Source organism: Sapajus apella, unplaced genomic scaffold (genome assembly GCF_009761245.1).
Source record: "Sapajus apella isolate SASKATOON/1434 unplaced genomic scaffold, GSC_monkey_1.0 scaffold86, whole genome shotgun sequence".
NCBI lineage: Eukaryota > Metazoa > Chordata > Mammalia > Primates > Cebidae > Sapajus > Sapajus apella.
This window is the reverse complement of record NW_022437026.1, coordinates 7,497,325-7,520,884: the sequence shown is the minus strand read 5'-3', so window position 1 is coordinate 7,520,884 and position 23,560 is coordinate 7,497,325. Positions and strand designations below refer to the sequence as shown.

Below are 23,560 nucleotides of genomic sequence, written 5' to 3'. Positions count from 1 at the left end.
AGGAGGTGGAGGTTGCGGTGAGCCGAGGTCGCGCCATTGCACTCCAGTGTGGGTAACAAGAATGAAACTCCGTCTCAAAAAAAAAAAAAAAAAAAAAAAAAAAGAGAGGGGAAAGGTTCAAGAGAAAAGGGAGGGCCGGGGGCAGGACTGGGAGCACTTGGCTCACAAAAATCAGGAGTGAACGCTGCTGCCTTTCTTGATAGAATGACTGAGTTAACTGGCCAGAGGGGATGCATTGTGAACCATTAGCTGCCCCATTTTCTGTAATACTGTTGGAGAAATTGCTCCAGTTGGCTGAGTCACAATGGCTTGGGGTCACACGGTCACAAAACATGTATAACCAGTGCCACCCAATAATGGCTTTCGCGGTTGTCAGGCAGCGCTATCTAAGGAAGGCTAAAGTATTTTCTAGGATAACTCACTTTCTGGTGTGGCATAGAGGGGCTCCCCTGCCCCCATCCGGCTTTCACCCCAGCTGCTTTATTTTTTGAGACAGGGTCTTGCTCTGTCCCCCAGGCTGGAGTGCAGTGGTGCAATCATAGCTCACTGCAGCCTTGGACTCCTGGGCTCAAGCCATCCTCCCACTTCAGCTTCCTGAGTAGTTGGGATTACAGGTGCATGTCCTCAATCCTGGCTAATATTTTAAACATTTTTTTAATTGTAGAGCCAGGGGTCTCACTATGTTGCTCAGGCTGGTCTTAAATCCGTGGCCCCAAGCAATCCTCCTGCCTCTGTGTCCCAAAGCACTGGGGTTACAGGTGTGAGCCGCTGTGCCCAGCTTCAGCAACTTTAACCAGAGGAGAAACTAAATGGGAGGGGCCAGCGGCTAGAAACAGAGAGAGCTTTAACCCTTAAAAGACGGCACCAAGTCAATTATTCAGGGACTCCAGAAAATGGGAATATAAGGGTCTGGGAGACCAAGGGGTCGATGGCTTCCTTCCAGGTTAATTAACAGACATATGGCAGGCATGCTAATCACACGATTGCCTCAATGGCTGCCCCCCTCCAGCCCACCATCACAGGGGCAGAGCAGGTTTGATGTGGATGCTCAGTGAGGCAGCGCCCTGTTCCCAGGGCTCTGGAGAGAGGATGGCAACCTGCAGTCTCCCCAGCTGGTGGGGCGGGGATGCAGGAGAGATCCCAGAGCTTCTACTCCCAGCCCGAGGCCCTGCCCATGGTTTCCTCTTTTGTTTCCAAGAAAAGCCAAATGGAAACAGAAACATTCTGATTTTGCTGGGAAAAGCGAGAACTCCTTTGCTATCTGGCCAAAAATGGTTCCAACCCTTTGAGAGGGCAGAGAGGAAAAGGGTAATTTTTTCCCATTGTTTTACTGGAAATTTCTTCATTTCTTCACCAGTGCTAGTTTTTTTCTTAGCAAACAATAGGCTCTGAGAGACACATGAGAGACACCTCATTTCAGCACGGTCTACAAAATACTCGCCCAGTGCTTCTGAAAACCGTCAAGGTCATGGAAAACAAGGGGAGACAGAAACTGTCACAGACCAGAGAAGACTGAGGGGGTGTCCTGGACAGCACCCTGGAACAGAAGCAGGGCGTTCCATGAAAAATGAGTGAAATCCGAGTAAGCCCCGAGCTCAGTTAACAGAAGGTACCAATGGTGGTTTCCGAGCTGTGACAAATGAAGGGTGGTAATAAGAGCCGGTACCATGGGGGAAACTGGGGAGGAGGATGAGCGAATTCTCTACACTATCTCTGCAACTTTTCTGCAGATCTAAAACACTCTAAAGCACAGTGTATAAAACAACAAAGAAATGGGGGCCTCCCTCTTTCAAAGCTTCCTGTCTCCTTCAAGAACCACTCCATTAATTCACCCTTTCCTGACTCTGTAGGTGGTCTGCCTCTGCCACATTTTTGACCTTTGCAAAGACACAGGCAGGTCACCCTAACCTAAAAATCCACATAGAACAAAACCGGAAGCAGAACCCTCTCTTTCTTCAGCCTTGCAGTTCCTTCGGGGTGCTCTCTGCTTTTCTTTCGCCCCCGAGCTGGCAGCATAACCACCTCCAAGTCCTCACTGGCTCATCACTGCATCTCTCCCAACCCCAAAGGGGTCACAAGTCTTAAGGCTTCTGTTGAATCCTCATGTTTTGGGATCCTGCGGCAGCTGACACCACTGAACCCGCCCCTCTTCATCTGCTCCTTAGATGGAATCTCTCCAAGTTTCCTGAGTTAAGCCTCCTGTGTTGCGCCTCCCGCTGGAATGCTGTCACGGCCCCCTAAGCCTCCTGCTTCCTCACCCATTTTCCCCATTCCCCCCAGGCAAATGGCAAATGCAGTCCCTGAGCAAGGCGAGCCCGTGAGCAGGACAGTGTCACCTCTGTCCTGTCCTCTCCAGCATCCGCACTGCATACTCTCTGCCCTTCCTCTATCCCGGGCTTGCCTCCTGTCCCAGCAGAGCACAAGCTCCTTGAGGTCCAGGCAACCTCTGAGTCATTCTTTTATCTCCTCTGCCCCTTCTATGCTTTGGACAGATGGTCATTAGTAAATAATTACTCCATAAATGAATTCAATGAATTCAGTGAAAGAATATTTGAAGCCCACCTGAATCTCTTCTCCTGGGTTCTGTTCATTTGGACCAGCGTCCTTTCCCACCTGGAATTTTATCCAGATCCATCTTCTAATGTCTCACAAGAGTCAGAAATTACAAAGAACAATTATTTGCCCAGAGAAAATACGGGGGAAGACCCTGAAGGGAATATTTGGGGGATGACAACGATTTCCTTTTCTGTAGGTGAAGGATATCCCAATGTGACTTACGGGCAAATGCTGATACAGACTTTTGAAAAACAAAGTTTATAAAAAGCCCATGCAGGCCAGGTGCGGCGGCTCATGCCTGTATTCCCAGCACTTTGGGAGGCCGAGGTGGGTGGATCACTTGAGGTCAGGAGTTCGAGGTGAAACCCTGTGTCTACTAAAAATACAAAAATTAGCCAGGCATGACAGCAAGAGCCTGTAATTTCAGCTACTCAAAGGCTGAGGCAGGAGAATCCCTTGAACCCTGGGAGCCGGAGGTTGAAGTGAGCAGAGATTCGAGCCACTGCACTCCAGCCTGGGCAACAGAGCAAGACTCCAACTCAAAAAAAAACCTACCAAAACCCATGCAATGCTGTGCCAGCATCCCTATCCCTCAAAGAAGTCCAGTCAAACACTCATGTTTAATGAGCACAGGTAAGCTGGTCACCTGGGGCTTATGTGAGCCTCAGGAGACATGAAAACCCAACAGTGGCCCAAACTCAGGCCCACAGTGAATGGTGTTCTGGTCACCCTTTGCCACACCCACTCAGCACTGAAAGCACAATTCACCAAAGGCTCCCCCGCAAATATGAGAATTTTAGTGACTCACACTGCAAAATCTTGCTGCAGGGACAGGTTCAGAAGTCTAAAACACATGCCTGGAGTTAAGGGAAACATTTCCGAATTCAAAGGAGTACTAAACAAAAAAATCAAAGTGTAATGGAGCTTGGGGGCACCTGGCTGCTCCGGGGACCCTATACCAAGTGTGCAAAACCAGTTCCAGTTAGAACCTGGGGAGATGCGTATGTACAGACTGGCCTCCTGATGGAAATTCCTGAAGTAGGTGTGCTGAAAGAGGAGGCAATCCAGGGGAAGAGGAAAAGAGGAGCGATAGAATGAAGGTGGTTTCAGTGTGGGGGGAGGGCATACTGCATGCCACTTCCCCAGGTGGGAGAAGCCAAGTTTGCCTATAGGACAAATCCTACTTCAAAGAAAAACCCTTTGTGGTCAAACAAACTGGATACTCTTAGTGTGGACCCCCTTTTCCTCCAGGTCCCCTCTTCTATAATATGGCCTGACAGGCCATACACTTTTTTTTTTTCTTTTTTTTGAGACAGGGCCTGACTCTGTCGCCCAGGCTGGAGTGTAGTGGTGTGATCATGGCTCACTGCAGACTCAACCTCTCTAGGCTCAGGTGATCCTCCCACTTCAGCCTCCCGAGTAACTGGGACGACAGGTGTGCACCACCATACCTGGGTAATTTAAAAAAAATTTTTTTAGAGACAAAGTTTCCTCATGTTGCCCAGGCTGGTCTTGAACTACTGGGCTCAGGAGATCCACCCACTTTGGCCACCCAACGTGCTGGGATTACAGGCATGAGCCACTGTACCTAGCCCATTTTAAAAACGTTTGTTACGCTTCCTCTATTCAGCTGTCTTGGAAGGCCCAGACCATTGTTCACAGCAGTTTCTCGCTGAGGACTGTCTTAGCCTGGAGGTGGCCACATCTACCACTATGGAAGGGGTTGGAGGTAGGCAGCGGGAGTGGATGGAGTCCAGGAAGAAGGGAGAGCTTTCTTCCCAACTTCCCATTGTCCTCCTGGAAAAGCAATGTCTACTTGGTTACTCTGCTGAGCCCATGGTCAAAATAAGGCACAATTTTCAGCAGGGCACAGGTGACTCAATAGAAAGAATAGTGAGCTGTCACCTGCACAGCTGCACCACCCAGAGCCTGGTTCTATATGGGGTGGGCATCAGAATCATCTGGGAAAAGACTTTTTATTTGAGACAGGTCTCTCGCTGGCGCCCACGCCGGCACCCACGCTGGAGTGCAGTGGCACAATCTTGGCTCATTGGACAATCTCGCTTGCCTCCCAGGCTCAAGGGATCCTCCTACTTCAGTCTCTCGAGTAGCTGGAACCACAGGTGGAAGCCACCACACATGGCTTTTTTTTGTATTTTTTTTGTAGAGACAGGGTTTCACCATGTTGCTTGGGCTGGTCTGGAGCTCAAGCAATCCACCTGCCTCGGCCTCCCAAAGCACTGGGATTGCAGGCGTGAGCCACTGCACTTGGCCTACCAGGGGGATTTCTGAATATGCACCTGCCCCGGCTAACCCAGGGGACTCTGTGCTCCCAGGGATTCTACTGTGCGCCTCTGTTGAGAATGCCTGCACTGTGATGGGTACAAACCTGAGCTCTGATTCTGGCACTGCTATCTGGGAGCTCTCTGACACTACACACTTTCCTCAGCTTCTCTGAACATTACAGTCCTCATTTGTAAAAAAAAAATATATCGTATGATTCCTGTCCTGCCTTTGACACGGCTTGGAGGTGAGAATTAAAGGAATGGATGTATAGAAGTGTTAGAGCCGGCCGGAGACCACAGGGAAAACATGACAATGGTAATAAACGTAGAGAAAGACGTGAGGTGACAGTGGGGCAATTCATGGGCCTCCTGTGGACGGCTGTTGTGTCCTCCTGTGATCGGAGAAGGCGGCTGGGTGGCAGCAGGGGAATTTAGGACACTGGGGTTCTGTTTTCTGGTTTCTGTGAGAGTCTGTGTGAGCTCTGGGTGGTGGAGGAAAATGGATAAATTTATCTGCTTCATACCCACAAACTGCCATCCAGAGCTCCACTAAGACTGGATGGGAACGGCCAAAGAAAAGTGGGGAAGGAAGGTTAAAGGGAGGCTGTTGGCTCAGACTCCAGGCTTCTGTCCTTCCTTGGATCACAGACTGCTTCTGTGGGCGAATTAACCCTGCTGAAAGGAGTTATTACAGCAGCAGATAACAGAGAGGGAAGGGATTTTCCTGGGTTGGGCAGGAAAGGAAACCTTGACCTTATCACCCTCCTTCAGGAAGATGCTTGTCAGCGCTGGTTTTTGTTTTTGTAATGTACTAAACTTGAGAGACCATTAGTCATGGTTGTTCATGGCACCCAAGAAGTAACACACCAAATATTGTGGATGCAAGCTTCCCCCACCAGCATTTTTCCAGGACACCAAATATCTGTCACGCTTTAAGAAAGCCATAGAAGTGGAGATAGGCCCTCTGTGTTCGCACAGACTTCAACATTTAAAAACAAGTCAGGCCACCCAGACCTGTGGGCTCTGGGCCTCACCCATCTCCATGGCAACCTTGGCTCGCTACTGCATGCCAAGCCTTGGATGGGCTGATTCACTTCTCAGGAAGCTGGGCTGGGCAGTGCCAGCAAGAACAAACAGGATCCTGATGCCCACAGCCTCCTCTAACCCTCTCTGTGTCCTCCTCCCCCACCTCCAAAGGAAGGCTGGGGCTGTTGTCTTTGGAAGGGCAAAGCCACTTGGGCAGGACTAGAAGCCTTGGGATGCTCTTATCCAGTTCTGCCACACAGTAAACACCAGGAACAAGAAAACCAAACTCCGCTATAGTCAGCAGAAAAAAACACCACGACTTGTTCTCTTGAAGCATCAAGTAAACGACTGCAATAGCTCATGGCGGAATTTCTAGATGACAACAGGGCATATTACTAACTTTAGTTTTACTAGAGCCAAGCTGAAAAGCCCTGGAGATCACAGCCCTAGAGAACCTAAGTTCCCTTTTGTGGGAACTTCCCATTGTCCTCCTGGAAAAGCAGTGGCTACTTGGTCACTCTTTGAGCCCATGGTCAAAATGATGCATCATTTTCAGCAGGGGACAGGTGGCTTAATAGAAAGAATAATGAGCTGTCACCTGCACAGCTGCACCACCTAGGGCCTGGTTCTATGGGGTGGGCATCAGAATCATCTGGAGAAATACTTTGGCAAGTTGGTCAGGTGCATCCTGGGGGGCCATCTCTTCTCTCTCTCTTTTCTTTTTGAGATGGAGTCTTGCTCTGTCACCAGGCTGGAGCGCAGTGGCACGATCTCACTGCAACCTCCACCTCCCGGGTTTAAGTAATTCCCCTGGCTCAGCCTCCAAGGTAGCTGGGACTACCGGAGTGTACCACCATGTCTGGCTAATTTTTTTTTTTTTTATTTTAGGAGAGACAAGATTTCACCATGTTGGCCAGGAGGGTCTCAATCTGCTGACCTCATGACCACCTGTCTAGGCCTCTCAAAGTGCTGGGATTACAGGTGGGAGCCACCGTCCCCGGCCTGTCTCTTCTTTCTAGACAACTTCTGCACTTGGGGCTTCTACCAAGCTACTGTCTTAAGGCAGTGCTCAAATCTTCAGAAATTTTTAAACTCAAAGGCAACTCAGGAAAAACTCTTCTCTATGCCAGCCCAGCAGCTCTCAAAGTGACCCCAGACAAACAGCAGGATCACCCAGAAACCTGGACATGCAAATTCGCAGTTCCCCACTAGACACATTCAGTGAAACTGGGCTCAGACAGCTCTTGGAGTGCTACAGATTGTTTAGAATTTGTCTAAACAATTTAGCAAATTCTGAAGAGCTGGGACTGGGCCGGCACTCTGTTTTCAAACACCTCCCCAGGTGACTCTCCTGCACGCTCAAGTTTAAGAACTACTGCTCTATAGCTGGGCGTGGTGGCATGCACCTGTAGTCCCAGCTACTTGGGAGGCTGAGACAGGAGAATCGCTTGAACCCTGGAGGCAGAGGTTGCAGTGAGCCAAGATCACGCCAGTGGGGGCTAAAATGCTCTAACCAGCACTGTGAAGCCACGGGGAGCGCCCCTGGGGTCACCTTGGAACTGCGGCATTATGACCACTAAGGGTGAGGATGCAGACAGGTGGAAAGGAAAGAAGAGGTAAGAAAGGAGAGATACCGGCTGGACAACTCCCGTGCTGAACCCACTGAGCCAGGAAGTCATGGTAAAGGAGTCAAGCTGGAACCTGAAATTTGGCTCCCAAATGCACATCCACCAGCCAGGCCCCGCCTGCATGAACCCTCCTCGGGTAACAGGCCCTCATGACTCACTGGGCCAGTGAAAGGCTGCCACAGCCTGCAGCAGGGCACTCTTGGTAAGAGCCTCCCCCTGAATTCTGCAGTTGGCTGTGCTCCTCAGGCCAGCCCGCTTTATGCATGAGACTGGACTTTTCCTTAAACCACCTCGAACTCTAGAAAAACAATTTCTTAAAAGAATACACTCAGGCCAGGCGTGGTGGCTCACGCCTATAATCCCAGCACTCTGGGAGGCACAGACAGGTGGTCACAAGGTCAGGAGATCAAGACCATTCTGGCCAACATGGTGAAACCCTGTCTCTACTAAAATACAAAAAAAAATTAAGTCAGTGTGGTGGCACGTGCCTGTAATCCCAGCTACTCGGGAGGCTGTGGCAGAAGAATTCCTTGAACCCAGGAGGCGGAGGTCACAGTGAGCCGAGATTGCACCACTGCACTCCAGCCTGGCGACAGATTGAGACTCCATCTCAGAAAAAACAAACAAACAAAAAAACAAAAAAAAACACAATACATTTAGAGGCTAATGGTCAGGCCTGTAATCCTAGCATTCTGGGAGGCTGAGGTGGGCAGACTGCTTAAGCTCAGCAGTTGGTATTAGCCTGGGCAACATGGTAAAACCCTGTCTCTACTAAAAAAATACAAAAAGTTAGCTGGGCATGGTGGCACATGCCTGTAGTTCCAGCTACTTGGGGGGCTGAGGCAAGAAGATGGCTTAAATCCAGGAGGTAGAGGCTGCAGTGAGCCGAGATTGCACCACTGCACTCCAGCCTGGCGACAGATTAAGACTCCATCTCAGAAAAAAAAAAAAAAGAATACACTCAGAGGCTGATGGTCAGGCCTGTAATCCTAGCACTCTGGGAGGCTGAGGTGGGCAGACTGCTTAAGCTCAGGAGCTGGAGATCAGCCTGGGCAACATGGTAAAACCCTGTCTCTACTAAAAAATACAAAAAGTTAGCTGGGCATGTGGCACATGCCTGTAGTTCCAGCTACTTGGGGGGCTGAGGCAGGAAGATGGCTTAAATCCAGGAGGTCGAGGCTGCAGTGAGCTGAGATTGCGCCACTGCACTCCAGTCTGGGTGACAAAGTGAGACTCTGTCTCAAAAAAAAAAAAAAAAAAAAAAAAAAAAAGAGGCTGATGGTCAAGTCAAGTTGCAGGTTATCTAGCTTAGGGAAAATATCACCATAGTAGCAATTTAACAGTAGAAGTTACTATGTGCAAGGACCCACACCCCCGCCACACATTACAGGAGGTGGTTTACATAAAGTCTTTCACTGAATCCTCTTATCACCCTCATTTTATGGATGAATCAGGCTCAGAGGTTTTAAGGAACTCCCTCGAAAAGACACAGCCAAGAAGAGGCAGAGCTCAAACAGAACCAGGTCCAGGCCCTCAGAGACAATTCGAAGCTGTCCTCTTCTCAATGAGCGCTGCTTCCTCACTGGCCCAGGCATGACCAGGAGGGATGCAAATAAATCCCTGAGAACATTTTTTGGGGGTCAAATCGGGAGGCTTGCACATGTTGAATTTGGGAAAATGCTCTGACTTAAACCTTAACCTGGTGACAGGGTTTCCCTGCCTGTTGGAGCTTGACAACAGATGCTTTCGATTCAGGGGGTCGACCCCAGCCTAGGTGGGGGCCAAGAGGGAGCGAGGGCGCCAACCACTAGCTTCTCCTTTGGGTTTGTTCTTCTCTCCCTCTGTTGAGGCTGGGAGAGGTGGTCCAGGAAGCTGCACCCTCAGGCGCTACCTTCCTTCCACTTCCTACCCCCGGTGTCCACACAAATGGTGACTGTGGTTCCGCATCTCTTTGGGACCTGGTTTCTGGGTGTGGGTGTTCTAGGTGTCCAGAAAACTCTAGGTATGAAGAATCAGCTCCCTTTTGGGAGGCACAAGGAGTGAACTGAAGAGAAGTGCTGAGGCCACCCTTCTTGGTGTGGATGTGAAATAGATTTTCCTTCAATTTCTATTGCAAATTAATTTCCGAGTTGAGCTCCACAAGGTGAGTCTCTGCCAATGGGGCGTTCTTACAGGTGTTTCCAGCAAAGTGCAAAACTGATCTCCCTCCTTAACCATCTTTCTCAAACTGGGGAAGTCTCAGAAATGAGTGTTTTATAGACAAATGGAATGATAAGTCCTCCAATTCGTGTTCGAGAGGGAGAAGACTAGAGGTAAATTTCAGCTTTGCGTAGTCTCGTGTGATGTGGTTTCATGAATGAAGCGAAAAGGCAGGGATGAATGTGAACATTTAGACAACTTCACTCTGTGAAACATTTTATTTTATTTTATTTTATTTATTTTTTTTTTTTTGAGACGGAGTTTCGCTCTTGTTACCCAGGCTGGAGTGCAATGGCGCGATCTCGGCTCACTGCAACCTCCGCCTCCTGGGTTCAGGCAATTCTCCTGCCTCAGCCTCCTGAGTAGCTAGGATTACAGGCACGCGCCACCATGCCCAGCTAATTTTTTGTAGTTTTGGTAGAGACGGGGTTTCACCATGTTGACTAGGATGGTCTCGATCTCTTGACCTCGTGATCCACCCGTCTCGGCCTCCCAAAGTGCTGGGATTACAGGCTTGAGCCACCGCGCCCGGCAAACCAACTACCTAGTAGTCTGTGAAACATTTTAACAAGCGGGTACCAGTAAGAGCAACTACAGCAACGGCAGCAGAAGCTAACACAGGAGCTCTGCCCGTGAGCCAGGCCCATAGAATAGCTTTACATTAAATATGCCATGAGTCCCAGTAACCATCGTAGAACACTGGTTGTATTTTTGCCTTCATTACGCAGATAAGGATAGTAAGGCTTATGCAGGGTCACTAATTCGCTGTCTCCCCACAGGAATCAGCGTTTCTAACAGGACAACTCCCTGCCCATTCCTGGCCCACTCCCCCCAACCCCAGCAATGTCCCTGGGTCATAAATGGCCCCTGCTATTGTAAGTTGCTCTTTTACACCATCAGGGGTAGGCTGGGGAGAGGAGTCCACACACACACTGAAACCCAGCATTCCATGACAAGCCAGGTCCCTGGGGAGGCCAATTTCTGCCTTTTGTGGTCATTTAGCGCTCTAGACACCGGGAAGATTACGGTATGGTACCTACTGCACAACCCATACAGTTCAATGGAAAAAGTCAAACTTATAAAGCTCAAAAAAGTGCCTATTTCCTTGGATTCCTTGAGCTACCTCCATTATTGGTGCCCTAAGCACATGCTTAGCCTGCCTGCTGACTGTGTGGCCTTCCTTTCCAGGGGTGCTAGTGCAGCTGTGGGGGGTGGGGGTTGCTGGGTGGAAGGGTCAAGGTGGTCCTAGACAGCGACAGCCTGGGGATGCCACCACCTTGCTGTGCCTGGCTCAGTTGTGTGTAAATATCTGAGCCTAGCCTCAGGCTGGTGCAGGATCACTTTACAGGAGAACATTCCCTATGGGAGCAACAGTGACAGGTTCCCCAGGGAGGAGACTGGAAGTACACTCTAAGGCCCTGCTGCCCCTTCTGATTCTTAGTGGGCTGCCTTAGAGCCTGAGAGCTAATTAGGATCATCCCTGTGAGAGATGAAGAAACAGGCTCCGAGAGGTAAAGTGACCTGCCCATGGTCACAGAGCAGGCATGAGTGACCCAGCTGTCAGGACTCTTTCTCTGTCCTATGCACAGTACCTGCCATGCAGAGATCAGCTACTTGCTGGCCTGTCTCCTGCCTGTCAGAAGGGAGGTTGGTCCCCTCTCCAGGGTGTGGCAGAGGATGAAGAACTCTGTAAGCTTTTTCTCAACATGCCTTTCTGCAAATTAGGCACTGCCTGGTCTGAACAAGTTCAAGGGTTGAGAAGTCCTCCCTTTCAAGGACAGTCAGCATCATTTAAAAACCTGGAGCCCAGGCGGGTGGATCACGAGGTCAAGAGATCGAGACCATCCTGGTCAACATAGTGAAACCCCGTCTCTACTAAAAATACAAAAAATTAGCTGGGCATGGTGGTGCATGCCTGTAATCCCAGCTACTCAGGAGGCTGAGGCAGGAGAATTGCCTGAACCCAGGAGGCGGAGGTTGCGGTGAACCGAGATCGCGCCACTGCACTCCAGCCTGGGCAACAAGAGCGAAACTCCGTCTCAAAACAAAAACAAAAACAAAAACAAAAACAAAACAAAAACAAAAACAAAAAACCTGGAGCCCTTCCTCTGCCGTGGAGAGGAGAAAAGCTTCAGTGAAGTGCGCTGGCGTGACGATGTTGGGGTTGATTGGGAGGGAGGCCCCGGCCCCAGGTAACCTCTTTCTAAACAAGAAATCCCATTTCAAGTTTCCACTGCCTGCTTGCCAGACACATAGCATACGCCAGCCAGCCCATAAATCCCTTTTCCGCTGAAAGCAGGCATTCTGATCTTAACCAAAATCATCTGATGTGGGGGATTGTTTTGGATGTTTTGCTTTAAATTCCAGAATACCACACATTTGTTTTCCATTGTGTGTGCCTCACCAAGCAGCCTGGCGATGACTGCACACACTCTGGCTGACACACTCTAGCCACTTGCAGCAGCTTGCTCTCAATTCCGTCTGCGGAGCTGGCCACCACGTGCGTGCGTGGGCCTGTGTGGTGGGAGATGCTCCTTCCTTGACAGTTTCAAGCAATGCCACGTGGTGCCCAAAGTGGCAGGGTCGTCCAAAAGCACTTCCAGGAATGGCCCTCCTCCTCCAACACAGGATCTTCCAAGCCCCAAACCAGCAAGGGAGGCCAAGGTCCCCAAACTCCTGTCTAATCGATCACCTGCCCTACCCCTCTGACAGAAGCGCCTTCTCCATATTAGGTCACCTAATACTGGCAGCAAGCACTCACACATTTGCTATCCATGTTCCACACCCTAAGCACTTCCCTGGAACTATTTAATTTTCACAGTAGGCCTACCGGGTAGGTAATATTATCTTCTGTTTTTTAGATGAGAAAACTGGGGCACAAAAGTTGCTCAACTATCACATGGCAAGTAAGGGGCAGAGTTAGAACTTGAACCCAGAATGGTCTGACTGCAGAACCCAAATTCTCAATTATTTTGTTAAGCTGTTTGTGTTTTTGATCCATTGCTTCTATTCTGAAGCCAGAATTCTTTCCCTTTTGCCCGTTCTCCCTCCTATTCATATCTAATCCCATCTCAAAAGTGGCGTTTTCTATCTTTAAAGGCCCCAAGGGAGCCCATCTGCACAGGAAGGAAGGCAGCTTGCAGATGCCCGCCTCTTCCTCCCCGACAACAAGGCACCTGCAGTGGCCACCTGGGCTGGAGATGCCACCTACACCTGGTCTTGCTTGGGAAGCGGGGGCAGTGCTCAATGAACAGAGGCTAAAAACAGCTGGTGCTTCCTCTCCCTGGCCTTTGGCCTGAGAGCTTCAGCCACATCTTTGGTTCCACTGGCTGGAGAGTCAGCATGGACAGAGGCGGTGCTCTGGGAAAGGACTCGCCAGGGCAACTCGCACGCCCTCCTTTCCCCCTGGCTGCCCTGCTGCAGCTGCCATTGGCACTGTGTCCACAGACAGGACCACAGACCATCCAGTGGCCATGGTCCTTCCAGCTCCAGAGTGGAAACCGGAGACTCTTACCCCTCCCCAGCACCGTCCTGCCAGCAAAGGGCAGAAGGAGCAAGATGGCCTAAGTACAGGCCTCTGTGTTATATCTCTGAGCACGAGCTCTCAAGACATACCCCAGGGTCCGAGAGTGCCAGCTTCCCATGACAAAGCAGGCCTAAGTGTCCCTCCTCAGCCTGGAAGAGAATCTAATTTCTATTTGAAATGAGCAGTCCTGGCTGGGCATGGTGGCTCATGCCTGTAATCCCAACACTTTGGAAGGCTGAGGTGGGCAGATTGCCTGAGGTCAGGAGTTCGAGACCAGCCTGGTCAACATGGCAAAAACCCATCTCTACTAAAAACACAAAAATTAGCCGGGCGTGGCAGTGCATGCCTGTAATCCCAGCTACTTAGGAGGCTGAGGCATGAGAACTGCTTGAACCTGGGACGTGGAGGTTACAGTGAGCCAAGATTGTGTCACTGCACTCCAGCCTGGGTGACAGAGCAAGACTCAGTCTCAAAAAATAAAAAATAAAAAAAAGAAATGACCAGTCTGTCTCTAAAGGGTCGTGTGTCTTAGGAAGCCAGGGCTACAATTTGACTGGAGTGGAGGAAAGGAGAATAAGAAGACATTTTCCCAGGCTTGTAGATAGGAAGCTTTAAAGCATCTGAGCTGAACAGTAATAGATTTAATTCCACAGCCACACGTTGTGAGAAAGGTGTTTACCTTGTCCCACAGGGAGCAGGAAGAATATGTCTCAGTGGGAAGGGCCTCCTGTCTCCAGGAATGGGGCTGCTGAAGGAGGTATGGATGACTCCCCACCCGGAAAACATCCAGTGACACTGGGCATGAATCTGAGGCGTGCATGTGCACTGTACACTGCAACTGCCCACCTAGAAGGGAAGATGTGATGTGGATTCAAACGCCAGGCTTTTATTGACTTGAAAAGCTATGATGAGGCCGGGCGTGGTGGCTCACGCCTATAATCCCAGCACTTTGGGAGGCCAAGGTGGGCAGATCACCTGAGGTCAGGAGTTCGAGACCAGCCTGGCCAACATGATGAAACTCCATCTCTACTAAAAATACAAAAATTAGCCAGGTGTGGTGGTGCATGCTTGTAGCCCCAGCTACTCGGGAGGCTGAGGCAGGAGAATTGCTTGAACCTGGGAGGTGGAGGTTGTGTGAGCCGAGGTTACGCCACTGCACTCTGGCCTGGGTGACTGACAGAGTAAGACTCCTCTTGGGGGAAAAAAAAAAAAAAAAGCAACGATGAGTTCACAAATAGTATGATTTTGATGATTTTTTCATTTAGAGTTTTAATAAATCAGTACACCATATTATCATGCTATAGACTTAATTAATGTAGATTTAAAGGAAATTAAACTAAAATCCTAGAAGTAGGTTTTGAGTCAATAAATTCATAACTAATAAGACTGCCTGATGAACTTTATGGTATTTTCAGCCTCAGTCAGGGATTTTCTCCTATGACCCATGCGTTGCGTTGTTTCTGCACTCGGATAATACCACCAAGCTCAGGCTGGGAGTGTCAGCCAGGGACTGGCGCCCGAAGCTGTGAAGCTCAGTTCCGAGGTAGGGGTTCGGCAGGAGCCACCAGCTGCTTAGCCCGCCCAGAGATGTGCACTGGAACCTTGGATGTGCACTGGGTGAGCTTTGAAGGGTTACTTTTTAAACAGAGCTCACAAGAGCCGCCATTTCTTCCCTTGGGCACAATGCCTGGCATGAGGATTGAACAGGAAGGGCCCTGAAGACCCAGGTTTCTGATTCTTCTCCAAGTCAGTACTCCCCAAACTTCTCTACCAGGGACCTCCTATGGAATCACGTGAATCCGGGGCCTCTCCAAGCCAGGCTGCTTTGCCTTTCCCAGGTACTCTGCCAGGCTGCTTCTCCACTCCTCAGGAGTCCAGATCCCCAAACAATCCCTCCTGAGAATTCCTCCTTTCTGAAAGTCGTCAGAGGACAGGAAGGCAGGGCCCAGCCTTCCCGTCTGCATTTGGAGGCAAGGAGAAGAGAGACAGACCTCCACTCTTCCTGAACAAAGACGAAGCACCCAACCTATGGGAAAAGCTAAGCCAAGAGGCCCAACCTGGCTGGAAGATCATAAAGTTGCATTTTTCCTGTGGACTAGAAATACAGAGCACTCATTAAATTAACCGAGAGTCAAAAACGCTCCTTGGGCAATGATTAAGCTGAGAGTCAAAGGGACGGACGGGAGGCCAGCTGTCCCATCTGGGCTGTACTTGATCGCTAGAGAATTCAGGGTTTCCAATGTGTTTCATAAAGTCCCCTGTTATGCCCCCAGGCAGCCCCCAGGGAACGGTGAGTCAACCTGCTTCTTATGGCAGAAATATGGGACTCAGGGCAGAGCAGGGTTTGTCTGGAAACTGATAGAGGAAAACCAATATGGGGCGTTTACAGCGTGAGGTCAGGCTGGGCGTGGTGGCTCACATTTATGATCCCAGGGCTTTGGGAGTCTGAGGCTGGAGGACTGCTTGAGCCCAGGAGTTCAAGGCCAGCTTGGGCAACACAGACCCCACTCTCTACAAAAAAATTAGCCGGGTATAGTGGTGTGTGCTGTAGTCCCAGTCACTTGAGAGGCTGAAGCCAGGACTGTGTAAGCCTAGGAGTCTGAGGCTGCAATGAGCTATGATGGTGCCACTGTATTCCAGACTGGGCAACAAAGGAAAAAAATAAAAGAAAATGAAAAGATGCCCATGGGCCTCCAGAAACAGACATAACATTTTTCTGGAGGCAGGTCCTACTGAGTCTAAGGAATTCCCTAAAAAGGTTAAGATGTAATAGTCTAGGATGACAGCATATAGTACTTAAAAACTATCTACAACTAAGTATTTTGGGGGGGCGCTGGAGGGAAGCAAATTACTGGATAGATGTAATTATTGTGAAATTATCTCATCTGGGGACAGGATGTTGCTTTCTACAGCTGTGCGCCATCACTTGACGGAAAACAAGAATGTCCCTGGACAAGCATGGCTTTTTCCATGGAATAAAACAGACAAGTAATCTGCAGTCAGGCCTTAAAACATAAATCTAAGAAATGTAGTCCAGGTGAGGTAGCTCACTCCTGTAATTCCAGCATTTTGGGAGGCCAAGGCAGGCGGATCGCTTGAGCCTAGGAGCTTGAGACCAGCCTGGGCAACATAGTGAGCTCCTGCCTCTATAAAACAATTTAAAAATTAGCTGGGTGTAGTACGTGCCTGTAGTCCCAGCTACTCAGGAGGCTGAGGTGGGAGGATCGCCTGAGTCTGGGAGGTTGAGGCTGCAGTGAGCGATGATTGTACCACTGCACAGAGGCGACAGAGTGAGCACCATCCCCCCCCGAAAAAAAAAAAAAGGAAATGTAGAAAGACTAGCCCCTTGCCTCCACCCCCCCTGCACTTTTTTTTGTCTTCTGAATTTCCTTCCTAGTTGCAAAGGATTTTTCCTGCTCTCGGAGGGCATGGGTCTGACGGGCTCTCACCCAGATTTTCAGACTCTTACTGAAGTCATTGCTCTTCTGTATGTATGGGGTAAAGCCTGTTTCTGCGAGGCTTTGGTTGAAAAGATCTGTGATGGATCCAAATAAAGTCCGGCTGACCCTTACCTGGGGGAGGGAGGAACACAGAACATAAACATGGAGCTTCCTCCAACTTCGCCAGTCTCCTTTCCCTAGCTCCACACAGGTCGTCTAGAATAGGCTTCCAGTAGGACCACAGAAGCTGTGGTTGGGGTGACCTCAGGCCCCCTACCCTCACACCCAGGCTTACCCAGGTGAGAACCACACCCCGGCAAGAACCGCCAAGGTCTGTGTTCTTAAGAAAAGGCGCTTTTGTAAATCCAAGGTATTATTAAGTTCCAAACCCAACCCTGTAACCAAGTCCAAAAGCTACGCCTCCTTATAAAATGAACGGAACGGGGGGAAAAAAAACAGACAAAACAAACACGGGACCGAAGCTGTGTGTCTAAGGAGGAGATTCCCATCCAACACTCCTCCCGGAGGAAGGGGTGAGAAAGACGATTTGTGAGCCCAGCAGCCACAGAAGGCTCATCTAGAGTCAGTGCTGGCGAGGACCTAGAGGGCTGCTTATCAAAGCACGCCCAAATTCGGGCCGGAGCCAGTAACTGCTTCCTCACAGCACAATAGAGCAGGGTCTGGAAGGTGCTGTGGCCACATTGAAAAGAAAGGGGTAGAGAACGTGAGCAGGAGAGTGTGTGTGTGCGCGCAGAAGAATCCTCACCAACATCAAAAAAAGATCGGGTCTTTGTTGTTTGTACCACGGTGGGGGTTGGGAAGAAACCAGCAAGATTCTGGGCAAAGGATGCAGATACCTGGCCTCAGCTCACCTCTCCCCAGGCCTGCCAGCTTCACCCCAGTGCAGGCTGTCTGGGCGCTGGAGGTAGGAGCCATTTTATGTGATGGCCCCAGCAACTTGCTTCTGAGGTTTGAAAAGGGGAGCCATGGGGAGGGGCTTTTGCTGCTGCCACCCAACTTGTCCACACCCTGCCCAGATCCAGAATCCTGATTCTTAGGGTTTCTCTGACATGCAATTTTCTTTTCAGAGCTGGACCTCCCCGCAGTCAAATGAGTGGTAGCAACCCATGAAATGGAGGCAGGGTTTTGACGCACAGGACAAAGTTGGCACTGATACAGGAAGAGGCCGGGAGGCAGGTGTGTGGATTGGGAGTATCCTCCTGGCCACACCTGCGGTTTAGACGTCCACACTTCTTACAGAACCGTTCCCACCCTCCCCAGGGCCCCAGTCTACTCTCCCCTAGTGAATAGCAATAGCTGCCGTTGGAAGATGCATCTAGTGCAATCTACTATGCTAAGTGCACTACACACACTCCCCATTTAACTCTCACGGCAATTCTGTGGGGAAGGCCCCAGCCCCCTCTGGTGATGGGACACAGAACCCAGAGCTGGTGCTTTGATCACTAGGCTAAGTACTAAGGTATACGGGCAATGAACACAGAGCCTCCTAACAGAGAGACAGCACCCAGGGCGAGGAGAGGGAACCGAGAGGTCACAGGAAAGAGACGCACCAGCCAAGCTCTTGCTCCAGAGGTAAAGGTCAAGAAAAGCCTCGTGTCCATCTCCCATTTCCAATTCCTGACTTGTATTTTGTTTATTATTATTATTATTATTTATAGACTTACGGAGTACAAATGTAGTTTTGTTACATGGATATTTTGCCTGGGCAACCATCACCAACGCAGTGCACATTGTACCCAATAGTGGCTCCGATTTTGGGGGGGTGTACGAAAGTCCTATGCTGTGGGTGGTGTGTGTAGGGGTGTTGGCTTCATAGACTGAGCTTGAAAGGACCTTTTGAGAACATTTGTTCCAAGTCATTGTTTTACAGATGAGGAAACTGTGGTTTATAGCACAGAAGTGACCCGTTCAAGGTTTCAAAGTGAGGTGAAGACAGAGCTGGGCTCACACCCAGGTCTCTGAATTCCCAGTCTAGGTCTCTGTGTGTTTCACACCACGTCTCCTAGGTCCAGGAGATACCGTTTCTTGGGAGAGACCTCCCTGACCCGTACTGCTATTTCCATCAGGGAGCAAGGGGTGAGAGACAGCGAGCAAAGGGGCTCAGGGAGGTGGGAAGGGACTGGGCTCTCTCAGAATAGCCAACCCTTTCTCTCTTTTGCCCTAAGGAGGTCTTTCCCTTGTCTGACCAGAAAGAGGGCAGACATCCAAGTGTCAGATTCAGGGGAATAGGATGGGAGACATATGCCTGGACTGGGCCTAACCCTGGCTCCCCGCTTTCAGCGGGAGAAATACTTGTGTTGTCTACCACGTGGACGTCAGTAAGATGTTTTCCCTCTCAACTGTTTTATGGGGGTGGGCGGGCGGGCAGGGAGGTCTGAAGCAAATGTAGAAACAACCAAAATAGAGCTAGGAGGGCTGGTTCTGGAGGCGGTGGAAGAACAGACTGATTAGCTGGTTTGGCTGTGGCCGTCAGATGCCTGACCTGGGCTGGGCAGGCTGTGCAGACTTGGCTGTCAGGGAGTCATCCACAGGGATGCCATCAGGCCAGAGAAGCGGCATAGCCCCCCAGAACACCCTACTCACTGAGGCTGGCCTCTCTCCGGATCCTGGCGGGACACCCCCTCTCGGCATCCTCTGTGTGAGGTGCTGGTGGGCCCTGGCCTCACAATTCCTGCTTTTCAAGGCCCACATCAGGTTTCAAATGCCAAGTTTATAAATGCCTGGTCTCCAGGAGAAACGGATGTGGTGACAAGATAATCACCAAGCAGTTCCCTTGGGTTACAGCCTCCCTTAAGAGAGTTTCGGGTGCTTCATCCCACCCTTCTCCCATTCCTACTCAGAAGCCAAACCCAGTTGGGTAAGGTAACCCACTTCTGAGACCACCCTGCCCCATCACTTTGGAAAAGTCACCTAACCTCTCTGGAGGGTAGTTTCCTGATCGTCAGCACAGGGACAATGCTTCCTGCTCTTGGCTACATCATGGGACTGGAACAAGAAAGAACTCTGAAGACTAAGACTGCAGAAGTGGACTGACCACAGCTTTTCATTACATCATTTCCTAGGGGATGAGGGCTTCACCTCCATAGGGTCCCAGATACAGGACAAATGAACAATAATTCAGGAAAACATAGCTACTGCCCACCTTCCTGCCTCTGATGAAGATGGAAGAGGACAGAAGTAAAGTAAGGGGCCCAGGGGTTGTACTACTGGCTCTGTCTCTGTGATCCGGGTTAAATCACCCAGTCTCTCTTCCTCTGCTGCCTCACTACGAATAACAGGGCTGGACTGCATGATCTCCAGAAGTCATTCCAAACATCTCCAGTGTGAGTGATTTCTGTTCCAGACTCCACAGCTCATCAGCTGTACCTACGCCAGGGCCGGGGGTAGAGGGTTCTGAAGACAAGTAGGGTGGGGACAGTATGGTCAGATTGCAGGCCAGCAGGCCACAGACAGAGCAGATACCAGGTGGCCCTAGGAGCCTTGCCTCAGCTTCCTGCATAAGCCATGGGGCAGATGGGGGGAGGGAGGCACACTGTGGCAGCCTGTGTTTCCCTACAGTCCCAAACCTCGATGCAGTCTAGGCAGACAGCTGAGGACTCATCAACACACCGGCAGGAGAGACTGTACCAGGGAGGGGAGAGGAAAACTCCCAAAGGTCAAGGGTGGGTGAGGCCAGCTGCCTTCCCACATAGTTCTCTGCTACTAGGGATTGCCTGGCAGCTGGCTGGCTGCTGGGGTGGGTGGCAGCACAGGAGGGGATGCCCACTGCAAGCAGGGTCTCCTTAAAGCAAGTCAAGGTTTGGAGCACAGCTGTGTGCCGTCCTCACTAGGGTATGTGTTGGGTAGGGTGACTGATGCACCAGGGCAGGCCAGTCTTTGCAAGTTCAACCACCCTTTCAGCTCTAGGGAAGAGTAAATCTTAGGACATTTGCCTAAGGAGGCTGTGGGGACCTCAGTGACCAGCTCCAGGGGGAAATAAGTGCACTTTTTTCTTTTTTTTGAGACAGGGCTCGCTCTGTCACTCAGGCTAAGTATAGTGGTGCAATCATGACTTCAGCAGCCTTGACCTCCCAGTCTCAAACGATCCTCTCACCTCAGTCTCCTGAGTAGCTGGGACCACAGGTGTGTGCCAACATGCCCAGCTAATTTTTGATTTTTTGTAGAGATGGGCGGGTCTCACTGTGTTACCCAGGCTGGTCTTGAACCCTGGATGAAAGCGATCCTCCTGCCTCAGCCTCCCAAAGTGCTGGGATTACAGGCATGAGCCACTGTGCCTGGCCAAGTGCACTTTTTTGTTACAAGGCTCTGGTGGCATGCACCTGTTTCTACATCCATCTATCTTGAGAGTGGTACAGACTACCTCTCTATACCTTTTCCTGCCTTCAGAGACGCAAATATTGTCACGTGTGTGCAGGGAATGTGGCTACAGAAACAAGAACACAAAGGTTTTCTATTCCTTGCTTCTGTCGCCTGTCTTCCCATTTGTAGACACTAAGTGGCATGCCGCGGGTGTCCCTGGAGCTCCCGGCCCCGCTGGCCTCTCAAGATGAACGTCTGCTCTGCGCCCTGCCTGGCCTTGGGTGGGCCGGCTGGGAGGGGAGGGGACGAGGCCCTCCTGGGCGGGCAGCCGGCTGGCACCTGATCTCTCCCGGAAATGCACACACAGGACTCATCCCACTAGAGGCGCAGATAGGCATCTGCCCGTCCTCTCCCCAACTCTCAGAGTTCTCTCCAGTGAAGATACTTATCGCCCTTGAAAGAAATCAAGACAAGCTAGTCTTTCAGGTAGCTTCTAGGGAGCTTGGCGTTCTCACGGCGGCTCAGAATCCTTCTGAGGGCGCGGAGGCCTGCGAGGTTCCTCCTCAAGGGCGGAGGGGCCCCTGACTCTGACCCAGGGTCTGGGTCCAGGGGCCGGACCCGCCTTCGGGGCACCCCTTACGCTCCTGTGTAAAAGTGAGAGCAGCTCTTGGCTGAGCTCTCGCCTCGAACGCACCCTCCCTTCCTCGCCCCCCTACCACCTGGGAGACCCCACCCGGCCACGAGACGCACTGCCCGCCACATCCTCCTTGGCCCAAAGAGGGGTGCCCCGCTTCTCCCTGCCTTCCCCTCTGGCACTCGGAGAGGCTTGGGCTGGGAGGAACCACACAGCGTGGCTCAAATCGAGCGATCAAGGGCTCAGGACCCGCCCGCACGCCCCTACTCAGGAGGGCCGGGCTCCCACTCCCGCTGGGCGGTGATGAGCCCCCACCCGAATGCGCCCGTCCCACCCGGCTCCGGAGCCGGCCTTGGAGCCAACTGGGAGCCACAGGGCCCTCTCTCTTCCCGCCCGGAGCCTGCCCGGTGCGGGCAGTGCCAGCTGCCGGCACCCGCGGCCAGTGTCCGGGGCCCGCGAACAGGTGGCCCTGGAGAGAAGCGCGCGGCAGTCGCGCTCACTTACCCAGAAGATGAAGTTAAATCCGAAGAGCAGGTATTTGATGCACTTGGTGCCTCCTTTGACCGGCATGGTGAGGGCTAGCCTGGCCTGGGCCGAACGGGTGCGGGACTGGGTGGCGTGCGCAGCTGGAACGGGCGGGACCCGGCGCTGGACAGAGATGCGGGCGGCTGCGGGCTGGCCTCGGCTGCACTTTTAAAAAGTGCCACTCCTTAGGACGCTGGACCCGCTGCGGTGCGCATGTGCCGGGAAAAGCCGCCCCCACACCCCCGCCGGCCACGCCTCCCGCCCCCGGCCGCGCCCCGGCCCCGGCCCCACCCGCCCCGCGGAGCCGGACCCGCTCCCTGTTTCCCCGCCTCGCTCCCGCACAGCCCCGCCGAGTCGCCCTCCCCACCACCCGCTACCCCCTCCTCCTTCCAGCCGCCGTGGTCTTTCCAGCCGCCACTCCCTGCCACTTTCACCGTGGACTTTTGTGGAGGCCTCGCCCTTCCGGTTCCCCAGCGTTTGGTCTGGGCGCCCGGCCCGGCGCTTTACTTTGGGAGACTCTCCCCGGGTCGTCTGGGCTAAAGGCCCCTTGCCGGAGGCCGGCTGCCGGAATGAGGGGCCCCTCTGCTTTGCGAGGATTAAAGGGAAGCCGCCTGGCCTAATTTCGCCCCCGCCTGTCTCCTTGCAAATCTTCGCTCGCTGGCCATACTCTTCATTGGGCACGGCACGTGGGGTAGGAGGAATTAGAAGCGCGCAGTCTGGGTGGGTAGACGGATGGAAGGCTTTTGGAAGTAATTAGCGAGTACCTATCACCGAATAACAACAGGGCTGAGGGCTGGGCAGTCCCCAAGCGCTTCCTTAACTTGAGGGTTAGTGGCCCCAGAGGGTTTGTCGCCGGCTGCTGTTCTCTCTCTGCTTCTCCGCCCCACCCTCCCTCCTGCGTCTTTGGACTTGCTGCTGCCTTGGACTGCTCCAGATGCCGAGTTCGGAGCGTTTCTTCTCAGCTCAAAAACTTTCTGTAGCTCTCCAGATTCAAGGACCTAAGTCGAAATTCCTCGTCCTGCCTTCAAGGCCCTGTACAGCGCACTCATCTGACTTCTGCGGGACCCGGAGCCCCGCCCCTACCCCGCGGTCACAGTGCTCAGCTCAGCGCGCGCTGGCTGGCTGGCTCTCCCCGCGGCACTTGTAGAAATTCTATGGGTCTTTCAACACTCCTTTCCTGATTCTCTGGACTGAACGAGGAGAGTCCCCTTCTTCTGAAGTCCCAGAATCCCTTTGTATTTTTTTCAAAATGAAGTTTCCTTTTTTTTTAGACGGGATTTCACCGTGTTGGTCAGGCTGGTCTTGAACTCCCGACCTCAGGTGATCCGCCCGCCTTGGCCTCCAAGGTGCTTGGATTACAGGCGTGAGCCACCACGCCCGGCCTCAAAATGAAGTTTCCTTTAGTGTCCTTGCTTATTACA

General features: G+C 51.7%; 1 protein-coding gene across 1 annotated transcript in view; it reads right to left on the bottom strand.

Moving 5' to 3' along the window:
* The window catches only part of CD9 (CD9 molecule), a 39,028-nt gene extending 16,664 nt beyond the window's left edge, over window positions 1-22,364 (bottom strand). Inside the window, exon 1 of the mRNA XM_032254538.1 lies at window positions 22,119-22,364. Coding sequence (XP_032110429.1) covers window positions 22,119-22,184 — 66 coding nt within the window. The 5' untranslated portion in view covers window positions 22,185-22,364. The remainder of the gene's footprint in view (window positions 1-22,118) is intronic.
* Window positions 22,365-23,560: the final 1,196 nt, after the last annotated feature.